The 20894-nt window shown below is 39.7% G+C and overlaps 1 protein-coding gene across 1 annotated transcript in view; it reads right to left on the bottom strand.

Annotated features, from left to right (window-relative positions):
* LOC135220593 (hydroxyacid-oxoacid transhydrogenase, mitochondrial-like) overlaps nt 1-20894 on the bottom strand; it is a gene marked incomplete in the record, with an annotated part of 222892 nt that overhangs the window by 55548 nt on the left and 146450 nt on the right. The window contains 2 exon segments of the mRNA XM_064257861.1: nt 1939-2090; nt 11492-11650. Coding sequence (XP_064113931.1) covers nt 1939-2090; nt 11492-11650 — 311 coding nt within the window.

Genomic DNA, 20894 nt, shown 5'->3' with positions numbered 1-20894 from the left:
TAGCATATGTCCCTTAGCAATAAGCCTAGCCTATGTTAGCAGTTGCTACTGTAGCCTAGTCTATGATTCTGACATCTAAACCTAAGAAGCTAAAAGCTTAGAATATGCCAATAAAATGTATAAATAATCAGTATGTACTAATTTCAAATAATTATTAATTAATCATTAACTATAATACACAAACAAACAAACAAAAAAAACCTTCCCACCTTTTGTTTACATTCAGCACTTACGAGTACCGAACGATTGCCAAGCAATCACTTTTCCTAGCACACAGTAAGCCATAAATTTTCATTATCTCTCTTCAACTTATGAAACTACCAAACAGTATAATAACATTCATTTCTATTCTTTATTCTATCTCTACCTAATGGAGATACCAAGTTACTGACAGCTATAATGAAACACATATGTAATATTAAAACAGAAGAAGAATTCTATGATAGCAGTCTGATTTATTTTATATTTTATGATATCTAATCCACAATTTTTTTTATTAAATATATTGCATGTACTCATTTCAAATAATTATTAAGTAACCATTAACTATAAAAAAAAAAAAAAACTTCCAAACTTCTGTTTACGTTCAGCACTTACAAGTACCGAACGATCGCCAAGCAACCACTTTCACCTAGCAAACACTACGTACAGTAATCAAATTTTCATTCTCTCTCTTCAACTACTGAAACTACCAAACAGTATGATCACCATTCATTTCTATTTTTATTCTATCTTTACCTAATGTTTTTTTTTATTAAATGTGTTGCATGAATAAGTTTTTCAATTTACAGCATCCTTTTACCAATAGAATACATAGAGCACAAGGGGTAGATGCTGACCAATAGTAGAGCAGGATCTTACGGGGTGACTAGCATCAGGAACCAATGGGAGAGCGGGAGGATGGTAGCGAGTTTACTCAGTTGGCGACGCGCGAGTTTTAAAATTGTTCTCGGTGGTCCGGGCGAATCTTGGGACTTACAGCAACAACCTTTCATAACTTGAACTATTTTCGTATGTAGAGCCAAAAAAATCTTTGTATTTGCTTTCGTATCTCGAGTTTTTCGTATGTTGAGGTACCACTGTATCTAAGATTTCTGTTCCCACTCCCACTCCTGCCCCAGATTGTGGGAGTGCACATACTGACAGGGATCACAAAGGATATTCCATTTGGAGGTCTTGGCAGGAGACTGGAAAACAAAAAGCGCAGGAGTGGGGAGAGGGAATGTCCCAATGTGGCACTCCTCTGTGGTGTGATGAGAGTCTTGTTGCAAGACCACCCCGATTGGGTAGGAGTTGAGCAACAACCTGGAAGGACTTAGCACAGGGTCTCTGTTAGATGAAGTGTCCTTCTCAGGCTTCCTCTTACCCTTCCCATGGTGGGGGAGACTATGCAGCACTATCAGGGCATGGGGAATCACAAGAATACTTGAAGTTCCTGCAAGAAATACAGTGAGTAGAGATCTGTTGCAATAGGGGACTTACAACAATTATAAGGTTGACTTGGCCATGATCTTCAAATTGGCATTGGTCTTGTCTGCTCTCCATTGTGACAAGCATAAAAACACACACAAAAACAGCACTTCAGGCCCAATAATTCACACAAAGGAAACAGCCACCACATGGAAAAACACAGAAGCAAAAAACATGTCTGAACTATATTAAAGCCGGAAGGACAATGGGTAGAGTTGGTTGGGTCAAAACGGGATCCCCCTCTCCAACTGGATACCACCTTTCTTTAGTCAGTACATGGCTGGTCCAGTGCATGTACGGGATGATACTCCAGATATGAAAGGCATAATGTTTGTATCCCCATAGGAACAAGTAAGCTTTAAATTGCTGCTGCAAATTCGAAAATAAGCCCAAGTAACAGTTCATGTGTTCCCCACTTGCTGGTAATAGTATATGAATATCAAGACAGCCTCCATAACCGCCACTTACCAGCATCTTCCCTTTTAACATTGGTAACATCTTTGCCGAGGATCTCTGCTGCTTCCAAGTGTCTTTCAGGATTCATCCCTGAGGTAAACTGGAACACAGCTGGCGCTGTCATGACGACTGACAATCCATGAGGGATAATGGCATGCTTAACCCTAATGACAGAAGACAAAACTGAAAATTAATTTATCTGAAAACATATACTATTCATGGTGTCAACATGGAGGTATAATTTTTCCATTATATGCGCATAAAAAATGTAAATCAAGCATGCAAAAAAATACATTGATTACGGTACCAAATTCAGCAATTTGGAAATGTATCAAAATCAAGATCCTTATTAGGGGTAGTAAACTGCCACATCTATCATATGTGCTTGTGAAAAAATACTCCGGCATTTCAGCTTATTTAGTTTAAAAATTTTCAAGAGTACATACAAGATTCCTTGGTTTAAAACCTACATAAGTGGAATCCACACAATTTTTTTTATAGTAGACAGCACTACATATTCAGCTCTTTTGATGAATGTTCATGGTTAAGGAGAATGCAAAGCATGATTTTACATATGATTTATAAGCCTTCTAAATGGGCCTTGGGTTATATTGTAGTTTCACTTGCATGCCTTTTCTATTTAGCAGTCGGCTGGTTTAGCAATGGAAATATAGCTTCTCCAGTATCGTTTACTGCCATGCAGCATGAATGACTAATAAACAGTAGTATGCCTAATTGCATCAGTCAGATAGTTATAATTCTGGTATTCACTTAATTTTTTTGTCAAGTTAATAAATTGAGCACACATTACATATACGTACTGTATGTAACCTATTCAGAACTTCCTATAATCAATAAACTGAACTATATTATACTCCCTTTAATTAATATTATTTAATAATAAATTTAACTATGTAAGCCATGCATTCACTCTTATAAATCAGTGATTCTATCTAGTCCTCGAGTATGGATAATAACCAACTCCAAAGGTACCCGCTACCAAGTTCCATAAAAAAGGGAAAAATTTTGTCCTTTAAATTTGTGTGATCATAAAAGAAATGCCAGTGCAGAAAGTATATACTATTAATGAAACCTTGGAATGTGCACTGCCAAACAGTGAAAAAGAAAAAAAAATTATCAGTACTAGAACAATGACATTTTTATGAAACACTCATCTATTAACATACTAATGCCTAGTACGTCCTCCATGACACTTCTTACACAATTTGATATGCTTTAGGATGAATTCAGTCAATATTTGGCAGAGCCTGGGATTGATGCTGTCCGACACCTATTTTCATACATGGGGGTGGGGGGGAAAGGGGGTAGGAGAGTAAAGGCCAGAAAATGAGAGAGAGGGAGAGAGAGAGAGAGAGAGAGAGAGAGAGAGAGAGAGAGAGAGAGAGAGAGAGAGAGAGAGAGAGAGAGAGTAGACCATGAAAATGAGAGAAGGAGAGAGAGGAGGAGAGAAGACAGAGAGAGAGAGAGACGAGAGAAGCAGAGAGAGAGAGAGAGAGAGAAGAAGAGATAGAGAGAGGAGAGAGAGAGAGAGAGAGAGAGAGAGAGAGAGAGAGAGAGAGAGAGGTCAGAAAACAATGATGCAGAGTGCATGAATGACTTTGACTGAAATTTTTTGTCTGAAATACATTTGGAATGCTTGAAATTTTGAAATGTCTGGTATAGTTTTGGGCACTATTAACCCTCTTATGCCGAAGCCCTAAAAATCAAAACCTCTCCCGTAGGCCGAGGCGGGTTTGTAGTGAGCGCGGAAGCGGAAAAAATAATTTTTTCTAAAAATCACAGCGCGCTTAGTTTTGAAGATTAATAGTTCATTTTTGGCTCCTTTTTTGTCAGTGCCTGAAGTTTAGTATGCAACCATCAGAAATGAAAAAAAATATCATTATCATATGTAAATAATGCGATATATGGTAGCGAAAAAAAAAATTATCCATAATTGTATTCAAATCGCGCTGTGCAGAAACTGTTAAAGCTAACGAGTTACTTTCTTTTTCATTGTATTGTACACTAAATTGCAATCATTTTGATATATAATATATTGTAAAAAGATAAAAGCAACACCGGAAAAATATTATCACAAAATGATGCACGAATTTGTAACGCGCGGATGTAAAAAATTTTTTTCAAAAATTCACCGTAAATCTAAATATTGTTCTAGAGACTTCCAATTTGTTTCAAAATGAAGAAAAATGATTGAATATTACGATACTGTAAGAGTTTTAGATTAGAATTGCAGATTTTGACCATTTCGGACGAGTTAAAGTTGACCGAATGTCAAAATTTTTATATATACATTTATTTATAGGCAAATATTTCGGAAATGAGAAAAGCTACAACCTTCAATTATTTTTTGTTGTATTCTTCATGATTTTGCACACATTTTCATATAAGAAACTCTATAAAATAGCTAATATGAAAAGGAGCAAATATTAGGAGAATGCGACGTACGTATTTTGGAGATTTTCGGCCGCAAATCGGCGCGCGGAGGGAAAGAAAGTTTTTTTTTTAAATTCACCATAATTCTAAATATAGTGTTAGACACTTCGAATTCTTTTCAAAATGAAGATAAATGACTGTATATTACTAGATTGTAAGAGTTTTAGCTTACAATTGCGTTTTTCAACTATTTCGGTGGAGTCAAATTTGACCGAATGTGGTTTTTTTCTATTTATCGTGATTTATATGCAAATATTTCAAAAAAAGAGAAAAGCTACAACCTTCAATCATTTTTAGTTGTATTCTACATGAAATTGCACACATTTTCATATATAAAACTTTATGTAACAGCTAATTTTAAATGGTGCAAACATTGCGACAATCGCACAAAAAAAATTCTGATTTTTTCGGAAGAGTTACCGCGCGGACGTAAGGAAAATGTTTTTTTTTTTCATAAATTCACCATAAATCAAAATATTGTGTTAGAGACTTCCAATTTGTTGCAAAATGAAGGTAAATGACTGAATATCACTAGAATATAAGAGTTTTAGCTTACAATTGCGTTTTTTTACCATTTCGGTAGAGTCAAAGTTGACCGAAAGTTTAAATTTTTGCACTTAACATTATTTAAATGAAAATATTTCAAAATTGATAATAGCTACGACCATGGGTTCATTTTAGTTGTATTGTGCATGAAATTGCACACATTTCCATATATAAAACTTTATGTAACGGCAAATTTAAAATGGTGCAAACATTAGGACAATCGCACGAAAAAATTTATCGGAAGAGTTACCGCGCGAGCGTAAGGAAAAAGTTTTTTCATAAATTCACCATAAATCGAAATATTGTGCTAGAGACGTCCAATTTGTTGCAAAATGAAGGAAAATGATTGAATATTACTAGAATATAAGAGATTTAGCTTACAATTCCGTTTCTCGACCATTTCGGTAGAGTCAAAGTTGACCGAAGGTTGAAATGTTTGCACTTATCGTTATTTATATGAAAATATTTCAAAACTGATAAAAGCTACAATCATGAGTATTTTTTTGTTGTATTCTACATGAAATTTCGCACATTTTCATATATAATACTCCATGTATCGGATAATTTAAAATGGTGCCAAAATTATGTCAAAGTGACGAAATAATTTTTGAGATGTGTCACTGATACTTTTTAGTGCGATAAGAAAGAAATTCGCGCTTGCGCGCCTGCGTAGCGATTGTAAACAAAACAACGCCTTGATCCGTGAACTCCCAGCATCCCCCAAGGCGCGTGATTCAAAAGTTTTTGGCTGGTAGGCCTATAAGTATTTTTCCGCGAATTTAAAAAAAAACTTTTTTGAGTCGACGTATGATACGTCCAATCGGCATACGGGAGACATTTTGACGACGTTTAATACGTCCAATCGGCGTAAGAGGGTTAATTTACCTCTGCTTGCTCTTTCTGATATTTTTAGCTCCATGATGTTTTGGCAATTCCTTCTATCGATTTCCATGCCTGAATTATCATGTAGTGTTCTCTTCTCCTTTCTAGACTACAGTGGTACCTCGAGATACAAAAGGCTCAACTTACGAAAAACTCGAGATATGAAAGCCAATGCGAAAAATTTAACGGCCCTACATACGAAAAGTTTTCAAGATACGAAAGGTTTCTGAAAGTCTGAGATTCGCCCGGATAACAATTTTGAAACTCGTGCCGCACGCCGCCATCTTAGTACTAGTAGACTCGCCACCATCCTCCTGCTCTCCCATTGGTTCCTGATGCTAGTCACCACCATGAAATCCTTCTCTCCTATTGGACAGCATCCCTCCCATCATGCATCTTATACGTATATGTGGTGGCGTACCTATCTCTGCCTCTTCGTACCAACCATCTTTATCGTATGCACACGGCATTCGTACGGTCCAACGATTTCGTTTAGTAACGTAAATTCGTTAGTGATTTTGTTGCAGTACTATTATCGTGTTGTGCGAAAACTCTATTGAGTAACTTATACGTAAATTACGTACAAGATAACGTAGTCATGGGTCCCAAGAAAGTTGAAATTCACGGAAAGAATCGCATCCTCTCTTTGGAGACAAAGATGGAGATCATCAAGAAGGACGAAGCTGGTATGCGATTGAGTGTGATCGCAAAGGAATACGGCCGTAATCCGTCGACAATAGGCACCATCCTTAAACAGAAGGATGCAATCAAAGCAGCTACACCGTTGAAGGGCATCACTATTTTGTCCAGCAAGAGGACCCATGTGCACGACGAGATGGAACGGCTGCTCCTCGTCTGGATAAAAGACAAAGAAATCGCTGGCGATACGGTAACGGAGACAGCAATCGCCCACAAGGCCAGTGCTATTTTCGGCGATTTGATTGCGCAGGCGGAAGATGATGGAGGGGAAGGGACTTCGACGCAAACCCCAGAGTTCAAGGCTTCGCATGGCTGGTTCGAGAAATTCCATAAACGGACTGGCATCCATTCGGTGGTGCGTCATGGGAAGGCTGCCAGCTCGGACACGAAAGCGGCCGAAGCATTCAAGAAAACTTTCGACGGGATGATGACCAAGGAAGGCTACAGTTCTCAGCAAGTCTTCAATTGTGATGAGACTGGCCTTTTTTGGAAATAAATGCCTCATCGGACGTACATCACAGAGGGAGAGAAGAAGCTACCCGGGCATAAGCCTATGAAAGACAGGCTTACGCTCGCACTTTGTTCAAACGCCAGTGGGGATTGCAAGGTGAAGCCCCTACTGGTCTATCATTCCGAGACTCCTCGAGCCTTCAAGGCCCACAAAGTGTTAAAGGAAAAGCTTCATGTGATGTGGAGGGATAATGCGAAAGCCTGGGTAATGAGACTTTTGTACATCGAGTGGGTAAATCTGTGTTTCGGCCTGACAGTGAAGAAATTTTTGGAAGAGAAGCGCCTCCCTCTGAAATGTCTGCTGGTGTTGGACAATGCCCCCACCCACCCTCCTGGCCTCGAGGAAGATATCCTAGCGGAGTATTCCTTCGTCAAGATTCTTTTTCTTCTGCCCAACACCACCCCTCTCCTCCAGCCCATGGACCAGCATGTGATATTGAACTTCAAGAAGTTGTACACGAAACATCTTTTCAAGAGATGTTTCGACATCACCGATACCACAAACCTCACCTTGCGTCAATTTTGGAAGGAGCATTTCCACATCGTCATTTGCATCCGACTCATCGACCAAGCTTGGCAGTAGGTTTTGAGGCGAACCTCGAATTCCTCGTGGAGGAAACTCTGGCCTGATGCTGTATCCGCCCGAGACTTCGAGGGATTCGACGTTGGCGAAGCTGGTGCTGCAGAGTCAGAAACAGTTGACGATCCCGAAACTGTTTTGGAACCAGATCTTGACGAAATCGTTGCACTCGGCATGTCCATGGGGCTGGTCGTCGACGAGGACGACATCAACGACCTTCTCGAGGAGCACCAAGAGGAGCTTACGACGGATGACCTGAAGGAGTTGGAGGCCATGCAACATAACGTTGTTTAAGAGGAGTTCTCTAGCAGCGGCAAGGAAGAGGAGGAGGAGCCTATGACAACGGCAGAAATTAAGGATGTTCTATCCGCTTTTCATAAAGTGCAATCGTTTATCAAAAAAAAAGACACCCCGAAAAGGCTCACACAGATCGTATGCTTGCGCAGTTCGATGACGTTTGCCTGAGTTGTTTCAGGAACATTGTGAAAAGTAGGCAGAAGCAATCTTCCTTGGATCATTATTTTTTAAAGAGGCCTTCAGCATTAGCAGGAGTAAGCAAAAAGGAAGAACCAAGTGATAAAAAACAGAAAGTTGATAGCAAAAAGGAAGAACCAAGTGATGAAAAACAGAACATTGAAAGTGGTGATGAAGTTGAAATTCTGTATATATATATATATATATATAGATATAATATAATAAAAAAAAAAAAAAAAAAAAAAAACTACGTAAAAGTAAAAAAAAAAAAAAAGTTAAAAATCAAGAAAATAAAAAAAAAAATTTAATTTTTAGTTTTTTGTAAAGTTAAGTGTTACAGTTTTGTTAATGTATTTCGTAAATTTTAGTTTAATAGTTTTCCTTAAATTTTGTTTATGTTTTCGTAAAGTTAAGTGTACGTACATACATACGTTATCTGCCGTTTGTCCTCCTCCTCCTCTGCCGCCACTTTCGGAGATACCCTCACTCGAAAGGTAAGCTTCCACATTTTATGTTACAGTAATAATATTTCTTGTACACTAATATACACTTTATTTACAGGTTTTGCATTTTTATTATTAAGTTACGTATTGAATGGTCCAAATTGTTGTAACATTTCATTGTTTATAGGTCAATTTAGCTTTATTATGAAATTTACTGGGGTGTTTTTGGAGGGCTTGGAACAGATTAGCCATTTTACGTGTAAAATGTGGTCCAAGATACGAAAACCTCATGATACAAAAGGCGCCTCGGAACAGATTAATTTCGTATCTCGAGGTACTACTGTATATCATTTTCAAAGTTGTGGTCTTTCCCAGTAGTCAATATCCTTAACTTCTTCTATTCTAGCTGTAAAAGCCTTTGTACACTCTATCATATTGCAATATTCAAGTGGACTACGAACATACATTTTATAAAGCATAATCATGTGTTTAGCTTTTCTTGTTTTGAAATGCTATAACAACATTCCCATTTTTGCTTTGCATTTTGCCAATAGAATTGCTCTTTGATCATTGCATAACATGGTCCTATTCAACATCACACCAAGGTCTTTAACTGCTTTCTTATTAGAAATTGTCTCGTTATTAGGTCCCTTATATGCATATGGCTGTCCTTCTCTATAACCATAATTTATTGATTCAAATTCATCAGAGTTAAATACCATCCCATTTACCTTTGCCCATTCATATACTTTGTTAAGGTCTATTTGTAGCGAGTTCATATCTTCATCAAAAGTAATTTCTCTACTTATTCTTGTGTCATCGGCAAAACTACTCACTACTGAGTCCTTAACATTACTGTCTATGTCTGCAATCTTAATAACAAACAGTAATGCAGCTAGCACTGTACCATGTGGCACACCGGATATTACCTTAGCTTCATCCAATTTCTCATCGTTTGCAGTAACTATCTATTTTCTGTTGTGTAAAAATTCTTTTATCCATCTTCCTACTTTGTCCACTATATTATGTTTTATAATTTTCTTTGCTAATATATTATGGTCTACCTGGTCAAAAGCTTTTGCAAAGTCTAGATAAACCACATCCATTTCTTTTCCATTTATCATATTTTTAAATATGTTCTCAAGGTGGACTAACAATTGGGTTTGTGTACCTTTTCCGGGTACAAAACTATGTTGTCCTATATTAAACAAATTATTTTTTATTAAATGTTTCATAATATTTTTCTTCACTAACCTTTCATACACATATGATGTTAGACTCACAGGCCTATAATTATTTGCCTCTAGTCTTGATCCACTTCTGAAAGTAGGGGTAATATATGCTAATTTATGCTCATCATAAATCTTGCCTGTATCTACACTTTGTCGTAATAATATTGCAAGGGGCTTTGTGATATTATGAATTACTTTCTCTAACAAAATGGCAGGGATTCCTTCACGCCCCAGCTGCCGATCCATTTTTAATTTCATTAATAGCCTGCACAATATCGGCTTCATTAATATCTATGTCTGATATTCACTATTTTCATCCCTTATTTCTGTATCACTATCTTCATTATCAATTCTTGGGGTAAATTCTCTCTTATATCTTTCTGCTAATATGTTGCATATTTCCTTTTTTTTCATGCATCAATATCCCTTCATTTCTTAAAGGGCCCAGTTTTATTCTTCTTTTATTCCTCTTTCTGCATATGAGTACAATACTTTGGGGTTTTGCTTGATATTTTCTAGGGCCTTTTCTTCTAAGTCCCATTTTTCATTTTCTTTTGATTGTATAATCTTTTGTTCTGCATTTTCTTTCTTACTTTTTAGTTCGATCACTTTCCATGCATTCTTTTCTTTTGCAAGACAATATCCTTCTGTCTCTTGGTATGCATGACTGATGTTTACTTTTCTTTTTCGGTTTATATTTATCCACTATTACTCTAATATTTTGTATGATACATCCGTGTTTACCTGTATATCATCACTTACGAATGTTATCCCAATCTTTGTTTAATTCTTCATTTATTTCTGACCATTTTATATTTTTACTGTAGAAATTGTATTTTCCATATCCTTCCCACTTTTTCATCTCTTGCTTATCTGTTTCCACTTGCTTTGGGAATGGACTGTTAATTCTATGACAGTATGGTCTGAAATACTCGCATTACAAACTATTACTTCTTTAACATAATTCACCTTGTTCACAAATAGTAGGTCTAAAGTATTTTCCTTTCTTGTTGGCAGATGATTTATTTGTTGAATGTTGTATTCTAGTAGCATATCTAATAGCTTTTCGAATTGCCTCTTATCTTCTGCACTAATATTACTCTCTTTTTTATATGTACAAATACAACCACAATCTCCTATTCAAGAGAGAAAGAGAGAGAGGGGGGTTTGGGGGGTAGAGTTATCAAATAATTATGGCAAAAACCTCAAATACCTATTCTTACATGTAAAGGCAAACTAATTAATTTTACATACTTATATGAATACAAAATGCTTTAAAAATATCACACTACCGTACAATTTAAAATGCTGAAACTCTAGAGAGTTCTAAAAGCATCAACTTGTAACCGATGTTCAAGTTCTAATACCATCAATCTGTAACCTGTAAAGCGCAGAGCTACAGTGGAAGAATACCAAACATGCAAAAACAGGAAGGCTTGTGTGCCAGTCCATGATGATTTCCTAAATAGTATACGTAATTTGTTTTTCTTGAAATTTTTCTTCTTTCCAGTAACCTCAAATTCCAAGATTTTGAGTCTCCAGATAAACCTGCTTTACTATAATGTTATAAAGGTTATGTCTTTGTTGAAAAACTATGCATTGTCCTTTGTTTAGTGTATGACCTCTGCTGGTTTCATAAAATCCATATACGTACTAGCAATACTTCAGAACCAGGGGCTCTGGAAATCTGGTGGTGCAACTGAAAAATTTTTGATTTGTCAACAGACATCATATGAGGCACTTACTCATAATCTACAGGATGGAAATTTTTCACATTTCCAGCAATTGGATATGACATTCCATGGCACAAGTGAACTCCAGCATTGCCAAAACCAACTCCAGCGAATGTACTTGCAAGATGCATTTTAGATCGGGCTTCTAAGTCATCAGGATTGTACACAGATCTGAAAAATGAAAAAATATATTTAAGCTAATTGAAATAAGTCATTACAAGAAAGTTTTTTTTTTTCTAACACTATTAGAATTGGAATAATTTACATTAAAACCAATCAGGAGCAAAATAATGCAGAAAAAAGCAACCTCACAATTAAAAAATAATTTTAATCTTAGATTTTAACAATCATCTTTTGAATTTATCCTATGATAATCAGTTATTGTAACTGTTATAGGCAACAGTTTTTAATGAACTTGAAAGGTGCAAATGATATTACTCAAAGATGTGGGTAACTGAACAATACAGGATGTAAATTCTTGACCAGAAAAATGTCTCAATAATGAGGTAAATAAACCCTTTACAATGGAACCTCTACATACAAAAGTCCCTATGTACAAAAAATTCAGGTTACGAAAGCAAAGACGAAGATATTTTTTGCTTCTGTGTACGAAAATAATTCAGGTTGCGAAAGGGTAAAGTCCGAGATTTGCCCGGGCCGCCGAGAACAATTTTAAAACTGGTGCGCCGCCAACTCAGTAGACTCGCCACCATCCTCCTGCTCTCCCATTGGTTCCTGATGCTAGTCACGGCCATGAAATCCTTCTCTCCTATTGGCCAGTGTCCCTCCCATCATGCATCTACTATGTACACGTGGTGGCGTGGCTCGGCCACTCGGTACCAGCATTGTTATAGTACACACGCGGTATTCGTTTTCGGGATCGTCAATGTGTACGTAATATTTAAAAAAAAGTGACCAAGATCTCTCACATGGGATAAGTGATCAAGGTCTCTCTCATGGGATAACTGGAAACTTTGCAAGGTTGGTAGAATCTCCACTCCCTGCTGAACAGAGGGTGTAGACCAATCATTTACAACATGCATACCAGTATGTATACGTATAATCAAGGCACTTCAGTTTATGTTGAAGGTCAGCAGCCGAACATTCAGTACCCAAATCAGTTGCAGAGAGAGCATTTGGTTGAACAGGGTTTTGATGGACATCAGGGCCAACAGTCATGAGGTGCAAAAAAAAGAACCAAGTGATAAAAAACAGAAAGTAGAAATTCTGTAAAAAAAAAAAAAAAAAAAAAAAACACACACACACCTACGCAAAGTAAAAAAAGAAAAAAAAAAAAGTAAAAAAAAAAGTTAAAAATCAAAAAGAGAGAGAGAAAAAAAAAACGGCAGAAATTAAAACCGCTTTTCATAAAGTGCAATCATTTGTAGAAGACACCTCCCGAAAAGGCTCACACAGGAACATTGTGAAAAGTAGGCAGAAGCAATCTTCCTTGGATAGTTACGTATGTAGTACGTATATATTTTTTAAAGTGTACATACGTACATATGTACAAAAGAAAAAAGATACGAAAACCTTCATGATACGAAGGGCGCCTCGGAACGGATTAATTTCGTATCTTGAGGTACTACTGTATTTGGTAACATATGCTCCACTCCTTGGCAAGGAGGGGTTGGAAGTAATACAAAGCCTGGTGTCTTGGTTCGTTATTGGACAGTCAAAGTTTCTCTTTGGTTCCCTATACAATGGTTCTCCCATATATCATTGTACGTCACTCAGGTTCTGAGTGGTTAGATATCAATTTATCTAGCTTCTCAATGGGCTTCAGTCCTTTCCCAGAAATCATTTCTTCTGGGAGCTGGACTGGTGGGTAGGCCCCCAGCCAGTCTAGGATGTCTTGTACCTCCCTCCAAGTATGAGTGTATCCTATTGTTAAGACCGAAGGTTTGTTTGCGTATGAACAAATAACAAATTTTCAAAGACAATTTGTATTTTTCATAGATACAAACCTGAGGTCTTAATAATAGGATACACTCATACTTGGAGGGAGGTACAAGACATCCTAGACTGGCTGGGGGCCTACCCACCAGTCCAGCTCCCAGAAGAAATGATTTCTGGAAAAGGACTGAAGCCCATTGAGAAGCTAGATAAATTGATATCTAACCACTCAGAACCTGAGTGACGTACAATGATATATGGGAGAACCATTGTATAGGGAACCAAAGAGAAACTTTGACTGGCCAATAACAAACCAAGACACCAGGCTTTGTATTACTTCCAACCCCTCCTTGCCAAGGAGTGGAGCATATGTAACCAAATACAGTAGTACCTCGAGATACGAAATTAATCCGTTCCGAGGCGCCCTTCGTATCATGAGGTTTTCGTATCTTTTTTCTTTTGTACATATGTACGTATGTACACTTTAAAAAATATATACGTACTACATACGTAACTATCCAAGGAAGATTGCTTCTGCCTACTTTTCACAATGTTCCTGTGTGAGCCTTTTCGGGGGGTGTCTTCTACAAATGATTGCACTTTATGAAAAGCGGTTTTAATTTCTGCCGTTTTTTTTCTCTCTTTTTGATTTTTTTTTTTTTACAGAATTTCTACTTTCTGTTTTTTATCACTTGGTTCTTTTTTTTGCACCTCATGACTGTTGACCCTGGTGTCCATCAAAACCCTGTTCAACCAAATGCTCTCTCTGCAACTGATTTGGGTACTGAATGTTCGACTGCTGACCTTCAACATAAACTGAAGTGCCTTGATTATACGTATACATACTGGTATGCATGTTGTAAATGATTGGTCTACACCCTCTGTTCAGCAGGGAGTGGAGATTCTACCAACCTTGCAAAGTTTCCAGTTATCCCATGAGAGAGACCTTGATCACTTATCCCATGTGAGAGATCTTGGTATCTTTTTTTTTTTTTTAAATATTACGTACACATTGACGATCCTGAAAACGAATACTGCGTGCGTACTATAACAATGCTGGTACCGAGTGGCCGAGCCACGCCACCACGTGTACATGGTAGATGCATGATGGGAGGGACGCTGGCCAATAGGAGAGAAGGATTTCATGGCCATGACTAGCATCAGGAACCAATGGGAGAGCAGGAGGATGGTGGCGAGTCTACTAGTACTAAGATGGCGGCGTGTGGCGCGATTTTCAAAATTGTTATCCAGGCGAATCTCGGACTTTCAGAAACCTTTCGTATCTTGAAAACTTTTCGTATGTAGAGCCGTTAAATTTTTCGTATTGGCTTTCATATCTCAAGTTTTTCGTATGTTGAGCCTTTCGTATGTCGAGGTACCACTGTAGCTGGTAAGATATTTGTATATTACACGACCACACTATCAGACTATCAGTATGACTACCTTACTCACCTGTATCAGACCAGTACAGCGAATGAAGTGTCTATTCCTTAAACCACCCGAAGGAAGAAGGAAAGGTACAAGAGAAAGAAGGAGACCAGCCAACTCACTCATTCTCTCATCCACACAATCATCTTTGGTAAAATACAAAGGTGCCCCATTAAGGGCAACTATGAGTTATACAACCTGTTGGGCAGCCACCACAGGACCCAGGGAAAACATGTCTGCAGATCTGTGGGCAACATCCTTAAGATAGAAGGGGGTGAATGTGGATTGGCATAACCAAGTACCAGCCCTCAGCACTCTATGTACAGCCAAGTTCTTTTTGAAAGCCAGAGAGGGACCAATAAACCTAACACCATGCGCTCTAGCCTGCACAGACGTGGTGGTGGAATCGCCAAGAGTCAATTATGCCTGTCTGATGGCTTCCCGTATCCAAAAAGAGATAGTATTCTTAGACACTTCTTTCTTTGTAAGGCCTGCGCTAACAAAAAGTCTGTGGCAGCCTGGTCTAAGGTGCCGAATCCTTCTAAGATAGCAACACATGGCCTGGACAGGGCACAATAAGGGCTCTTGAGCATCACCACCCACAAAGTCATTCAGTGATGGAATGGAAAACGAAGTGAACCTGTCATCATGCACAGAAGGATTTTGGGTCTTGGCCACAAATTCCGGGACAAATTCGAAGGACATCGACCCCCAACCCCTGGTGTGCTTCACTTCATAGCTCGGACAGTGGAGCTCTCCTACCCTCTTGGAAGATGCCAAGGCCAGAAAGAAAACTGTCTTGAGCGTCAGGTTCCTGTCAGATGAGCGACGCAAGGGCTCATATGGACTCTTAGTGAAGCTCTTAAGAACCAAGGAAACATCCCACTTCGGAGGCTTGAGCTCTCTAGGAGAACTCGACTGCTCAAACCCCTTAACCCTTAAACACCGAGCCGCTATTTCCCAAAGTGTCTCTCGTATGCCGGCGGCGTTTGGGAGTTAGCGCTGAAGCGGAAATTTTTTTTTTTTTTAAATCACAGCACGCTTAGTTTTTAGGATTAAGAGTTCATTTTTGGCTCCTTTTTTTGTCGTTGCCTGAAGTTTAGCATGCAACCATCAGAAATAAAAAAAAATATCATTATCATATATAAATATTGGAATATATGACAGCTCAAAAAAAAATTTCTTATGAAATTATATACAAATCACACTGCGAGCGAAACTGTTAAAGCTAATGAGTTCATTTTTTTTGTATTGCACACTAAATTGTGATGATTTTGGTATATAACAAATTGTAAAATTATCAAAGCAACGCAGAGAAAATATTATCACAAAATGATGCATGAATTCGTAACGCGTGGACGTAAAAAAGTTTTTTTCAAAAATTCACCATAAATCGAAATATTGTGCTAGAGACTTCCCGTTTATTGCAATATGAAGGTAATTGATTGAATATTACTAGAATGTAAGAGTTTTAGCTTAAAATTGCAGTTTTCCAACCATTTCAGTCGAGTTAAATTTGACTGAAGGTAAAATTTTTTCTATTTATCGTGATTTATATGAAAATATTTCAAACTGATAAAAGCTACAACCATGAGTTATTTTTTTTGTATTCTACATGAAATTGTACACATTTTCATGTTAACACTTTATGTAAGACCTAATATAAAACAGTGCGAAAATTACGATAAGGTGACTCAAGCATTTCTGAGATTTTCGGCCGAGTTACCGCGCGCGGAGGGAAGGTGTCTGTTCTTATGCCATTCATATGGCACACCCGGCACCGTTTCTGCCTGCGCCCTTCTAGGAGCTCCAGTGTGTGATCCCCTGGCTGCAGCCGACACACAGGGTCCACTATCCGACGAGAAGTCGGAATCTAAGAGCGGGCAGCATCATCAAGGGCGTCGGCAGTAGCCGCAGGAGCAGGACGACCGAGGTTAGTCCTCCAAACATCTGCCTTTTCCTCTTTGGGCAGATCTAGAGCTTGGGGCTGGGGGGCGGTGATGGAAGGCCACTCATCGGGATTGAAGTTTATGAGGGCATTCCCAGCCACCTCGAGAAACTGCATGTGGGACAACTTCCGGGGGTCGGAATTCTACTCACAGTAGAGGATGTAGGCATTCTGGAGGGCCGAATGAAGTATGTATTTGAGGAGCTTCTGTGTCCGCCATCTGGTTCTCCTGGCGAAGGGATAATACTGGATGAGTTGATCAAAGAGATCAACTCCTCCCATGTGCCTGTTGTAGTGCCCAATGACAGTAGGCCACTGGACACAAAACTCCTCATACGTAACTCGGCCCTGCCGACGTGTCTTCTTCCGCTGCACGATCTCTTCTTGGATGGGCTCATGACTAGTCGTAATCATGGGCACGAGTCAGACCCCCTTCCAACAGATGATGAAGACATCTCCCTTCTGCTGCCACTCTGTCTCTCCTCTTGCCAGATGTTGCGGCTGGCTAATGAACCTCTTGAGGACATTCGGGGCCCCACGCACCAACCGAAGGGTACCACTGACGTGCACACCTGCTTCATACAGTTCCTGGTCCAGGGATACTGAGTTATAATAATTATCCATAAACAGGTGGTATCCCTGGTAATGGAAATGATCCACAAGACTGAAGACAGTGTCACGCAGCGTGAAGAAGACCCTGGAATACACTGAGAAGTCCAAGATGTATCCAGTGTTGGACTCCGTAATAAAAAATAATTTTACACCATATTTCTTTGGCTTCTTGGAGTTGTACACTTTTATACTGAGACGTCCTTTGTAAGGCATCATCCCCTCATCCAAATAAAGGTTCTTGGCAGGAACCACAAGAAACTGGCACCATTCACAAATGTACTCCAACACTAGGTGGACTAAGATGAGGCGGTCAGGGTTATTTCGGGGTATGGCCCTTCGGTTGAAGGCGTTGAAATACCTGTCCAACGCCAGGAAACTATCACGGGCCATAATGCCGGGCAAATTCGACGTACTTGAAAAAAAATCCCGCCTCCAATATTGCCTGACGTTGGCAGCAGGCATTCCCCCCAAAAAAATGTGGAGCTCCAAAACATGCGCCATGTCAGTGAGGTTGCAGCCCCACCAGTGATACGACAACATCGTCAGCAGTTTGTCACAGCAGTACCGAGCATAATCTGTCGTCTCTGCAACCAGGTATACCAGCAATGCCCGCGTCAGGAACAGCTGAATGAACCCCAGTGCAGTGAGAGGAACAGGTACGGTCAGTCCAGGTGCTGCCGTGAATGGGTGCATGTTAAGTGGGGTGGGGTCCTCCAACCACCCCTCATCGCTTTCGGACGAATGGCCTTCACCTAGGCTGGGGCAACGTTGCGACCTTTTACTCAGGCTCAGGCACAGCTTTGCACCCACAACTGGCCCATCTCCCTCGCTTTCACCCTCGTTATCTGTATCGTCCCCAACAACAAAAGTCGGCGACTCCTCCTCCTCCTCACTCTCCCTCATACACACTAAAACCACTAAATTCGAGCTCACTTTCAGGCTGTGGCTCCCATACGGACATTGGGGGCAAATATTCGTCATCACTTACATCGGGCTAATGTCTTCGTCACTAGATGACCAACTGCCATCAAAATGAGGACTTTCGAGCTGCTCTCGATCGAGCTACAACAAGTACTCATCAATGTCCTTTTGTTGGAGGCCTCCCAAATGTTTACGAATGCCCCTCAGGACACCCGATGCTTCCTAAGGGTCATAAAAGGCACACTATGTGGTCCTTGGACACTTTTGGCCACACGTGGCCGCACAACACGGCATTGGAAAGCTGGGTCACCTTGGGTGCTTGGTCCATCTCCAGCATCCTAGTCCAAAACTCGCCTCACACGATCACTACCGACGGGTAATACGCGCCTTTCACACTCCTGACGACGTTGGGACATCTCTGAACGTCTTGTTATGTAACAAATACTTTAACACTCGCAAGAGTTCTGCAAAACACGAATGCGGCAAGAGATCGCTCTCCGACGATGCGTCACTGATGCTTGCTGGTGCGAGCAGAAAGCGCTTCGCCCTTGCGCGCCTGGGTAACGCTTGTAAACAAAACAACAGCTTGATCTGTGAACTCCCAGCATCCCTCAAGGCGCGTGATTTCAAATTTTCCGCAAACTAGGCCTATAACTATTTTTCAGCGAATATTTAAAAAACTTTTTGTAGTCGACGTATCGTAGCGGTAAAACCAGGCGGCGGCGTCACGATCCTCTGTACACCCGGCAGCGGCGCCTGCACAGCAGCTGTCGGGGTCACCATCGACACATGTTGAGTATACAGGTAATGACAGACTTACGACCTATGCAACATACGTCTGATCGACTTTACGAGTATTATTTTAACCCTTTTCGGCAGAACGTGCATACGAACGTACGATACTTTTTCCTGCAGCATCTGCGCATCTCTCGGGTCCCGCGCTCACTCAGTGTTGCCTGTAGCTCCGTACTGAACGCATCTCTCGCTCTGCTGTGTTCATTTTTCAATAACTTTGTGTTAATTTTGATCATTTTTGAAATGTCTGCCAAGAGGAAACTGTGTTTATCTACTCCTCAACATGCCAAGAAGGAAAGGAAGGCCATTGACTTGGACACAAAAATGACAGTGATTAAGCAGTTCGAAGGAGGGAAGAAAGTGAATGTGATCGCACGTGATATGAAGTTATCTCATTCTACTGTGTCCACGATTCTTAAGGATAGGGAAAGGATTCGTGATGCTGTGAAAGGTTCTGCACCCATACGATCGACAGTGATTACGAAACAACGCACTGGCCCCATCCATGAAATGGAAAAATTATTGCATGTTTGGATGGAAGATCAAATCCAAAAAAGGACACCGTTAAGCCTTTTTACTGTGCAGATGAAGGCTAGAAGTCTGTTTCAGACTTTGAAGGAACGTGCTGGAGTAGAGTATAAGCAAGAATTTTTGGCAAGCGTTGGCTGGTTCAAGAGGTTCAAAAAACGATTCCAGCTGCATAGTGTTCGAGTGACTGGAGAAGCAGCGAGTGCGGATGAGGAAGGAGCTAGCAAGTTTGTCGACAGTCTCGATGAAATGATTACGGATGAGGAATATCTTCCAGAACAAATATTTAATGTTGATGAAACAGGTTTGTTCTGGAAACGAATGCCAGAATGCACTTACATCCATAAGGAAGCCAGTAGCATGCCAGGATTTAAAGCTTTTAAGGATAGGCTGACTCTACTGCTTGGTGGGAATGTCGCGGGGTTCAAGCTGAAACCCTTTTTAATTTATCATTCAGAAAACCCACGAGCGTTCAAGAATGTAAGCAAGTACACTTTGCCTGTCTACTTTTGCTCTAACCGTAAGGCATGGATGACGCAGACACTTTTTGAAGACTGGTTTGTCAACTGTTTCATTCCTCAAGTGCGTGAATACTGCCTAGAGAAAGGAATTCCTTTCAATATTTTACTGCTGCTCGATAATGCACCTGGACATCCACCTCACTTAGCTGATCTGAATCCTGATGTGAAGAAAGTGGTTTTTTTGCCACCAAACACCACTCCAATTCTTCAACCTATGGACCAAGGTTCGATTGCAACATTTAAGGCAAACTATTTAGGAATCACCTTTGCGCAAGCCATAGCTGCTCTAGATGCCGACCCAGAACTATCCCTACGAGAATTTTGGAAACGCTACAATATTCTGTATGCTATCAAGAATGTGTCTTCTGCCTGGGAGACTGTGACGGAGAAGTGTATGAATGGCATATGGAAGAAGTGCGTTAAACGTTATGTGAATGATTTTGATGGATTTGACAGTGAACAAGAACTTGATGTGATACAGGGAAAAATAGTGAAACTGTCAAAAGAGCTTTCCTTGGATTGTGAAATAGAAGATATTGAGGATTTGCTAGACCACGCTTCCGAAGAACTTACAAATGAAGAGCTGATTGAATTGGAAGAAGAACGAGTGGCGGAGGGAAGAAAGGAGAGAAGCGGAGGATGAAGAGTTGCCAGAAAGGAAATTTATCGCCAAGGGATTATCAGAAGGATTAGCTCAACTGAATAAACTCCTTGCACATTTCGAAGAAATGGACCCAAATTATGAAAGGTTTGCAAAGATTGAACG

The sequence above is a fragment of the Macrobrachium nipponense genome, chromosome 2 (genome assembly GCF_015104395.2).
Source record: "Macrobrachium nipponense isolate FS-2020 chromosome 2, ASM1510439v2, whole genome shotgun sequence".
Classification (NCBI taxonomy): Eukaryota; Metazoa; Arthropoda; class Malacostraca; order Decapoda; family Palaemonidae; genus Macrobrachium; species Macrobrachium nipponense.
The sequence above is the reverse complement of the archived record's forward strand: the minus strand, read 5'-3'. Positions and strand labels throughout refer to the sequence as shown.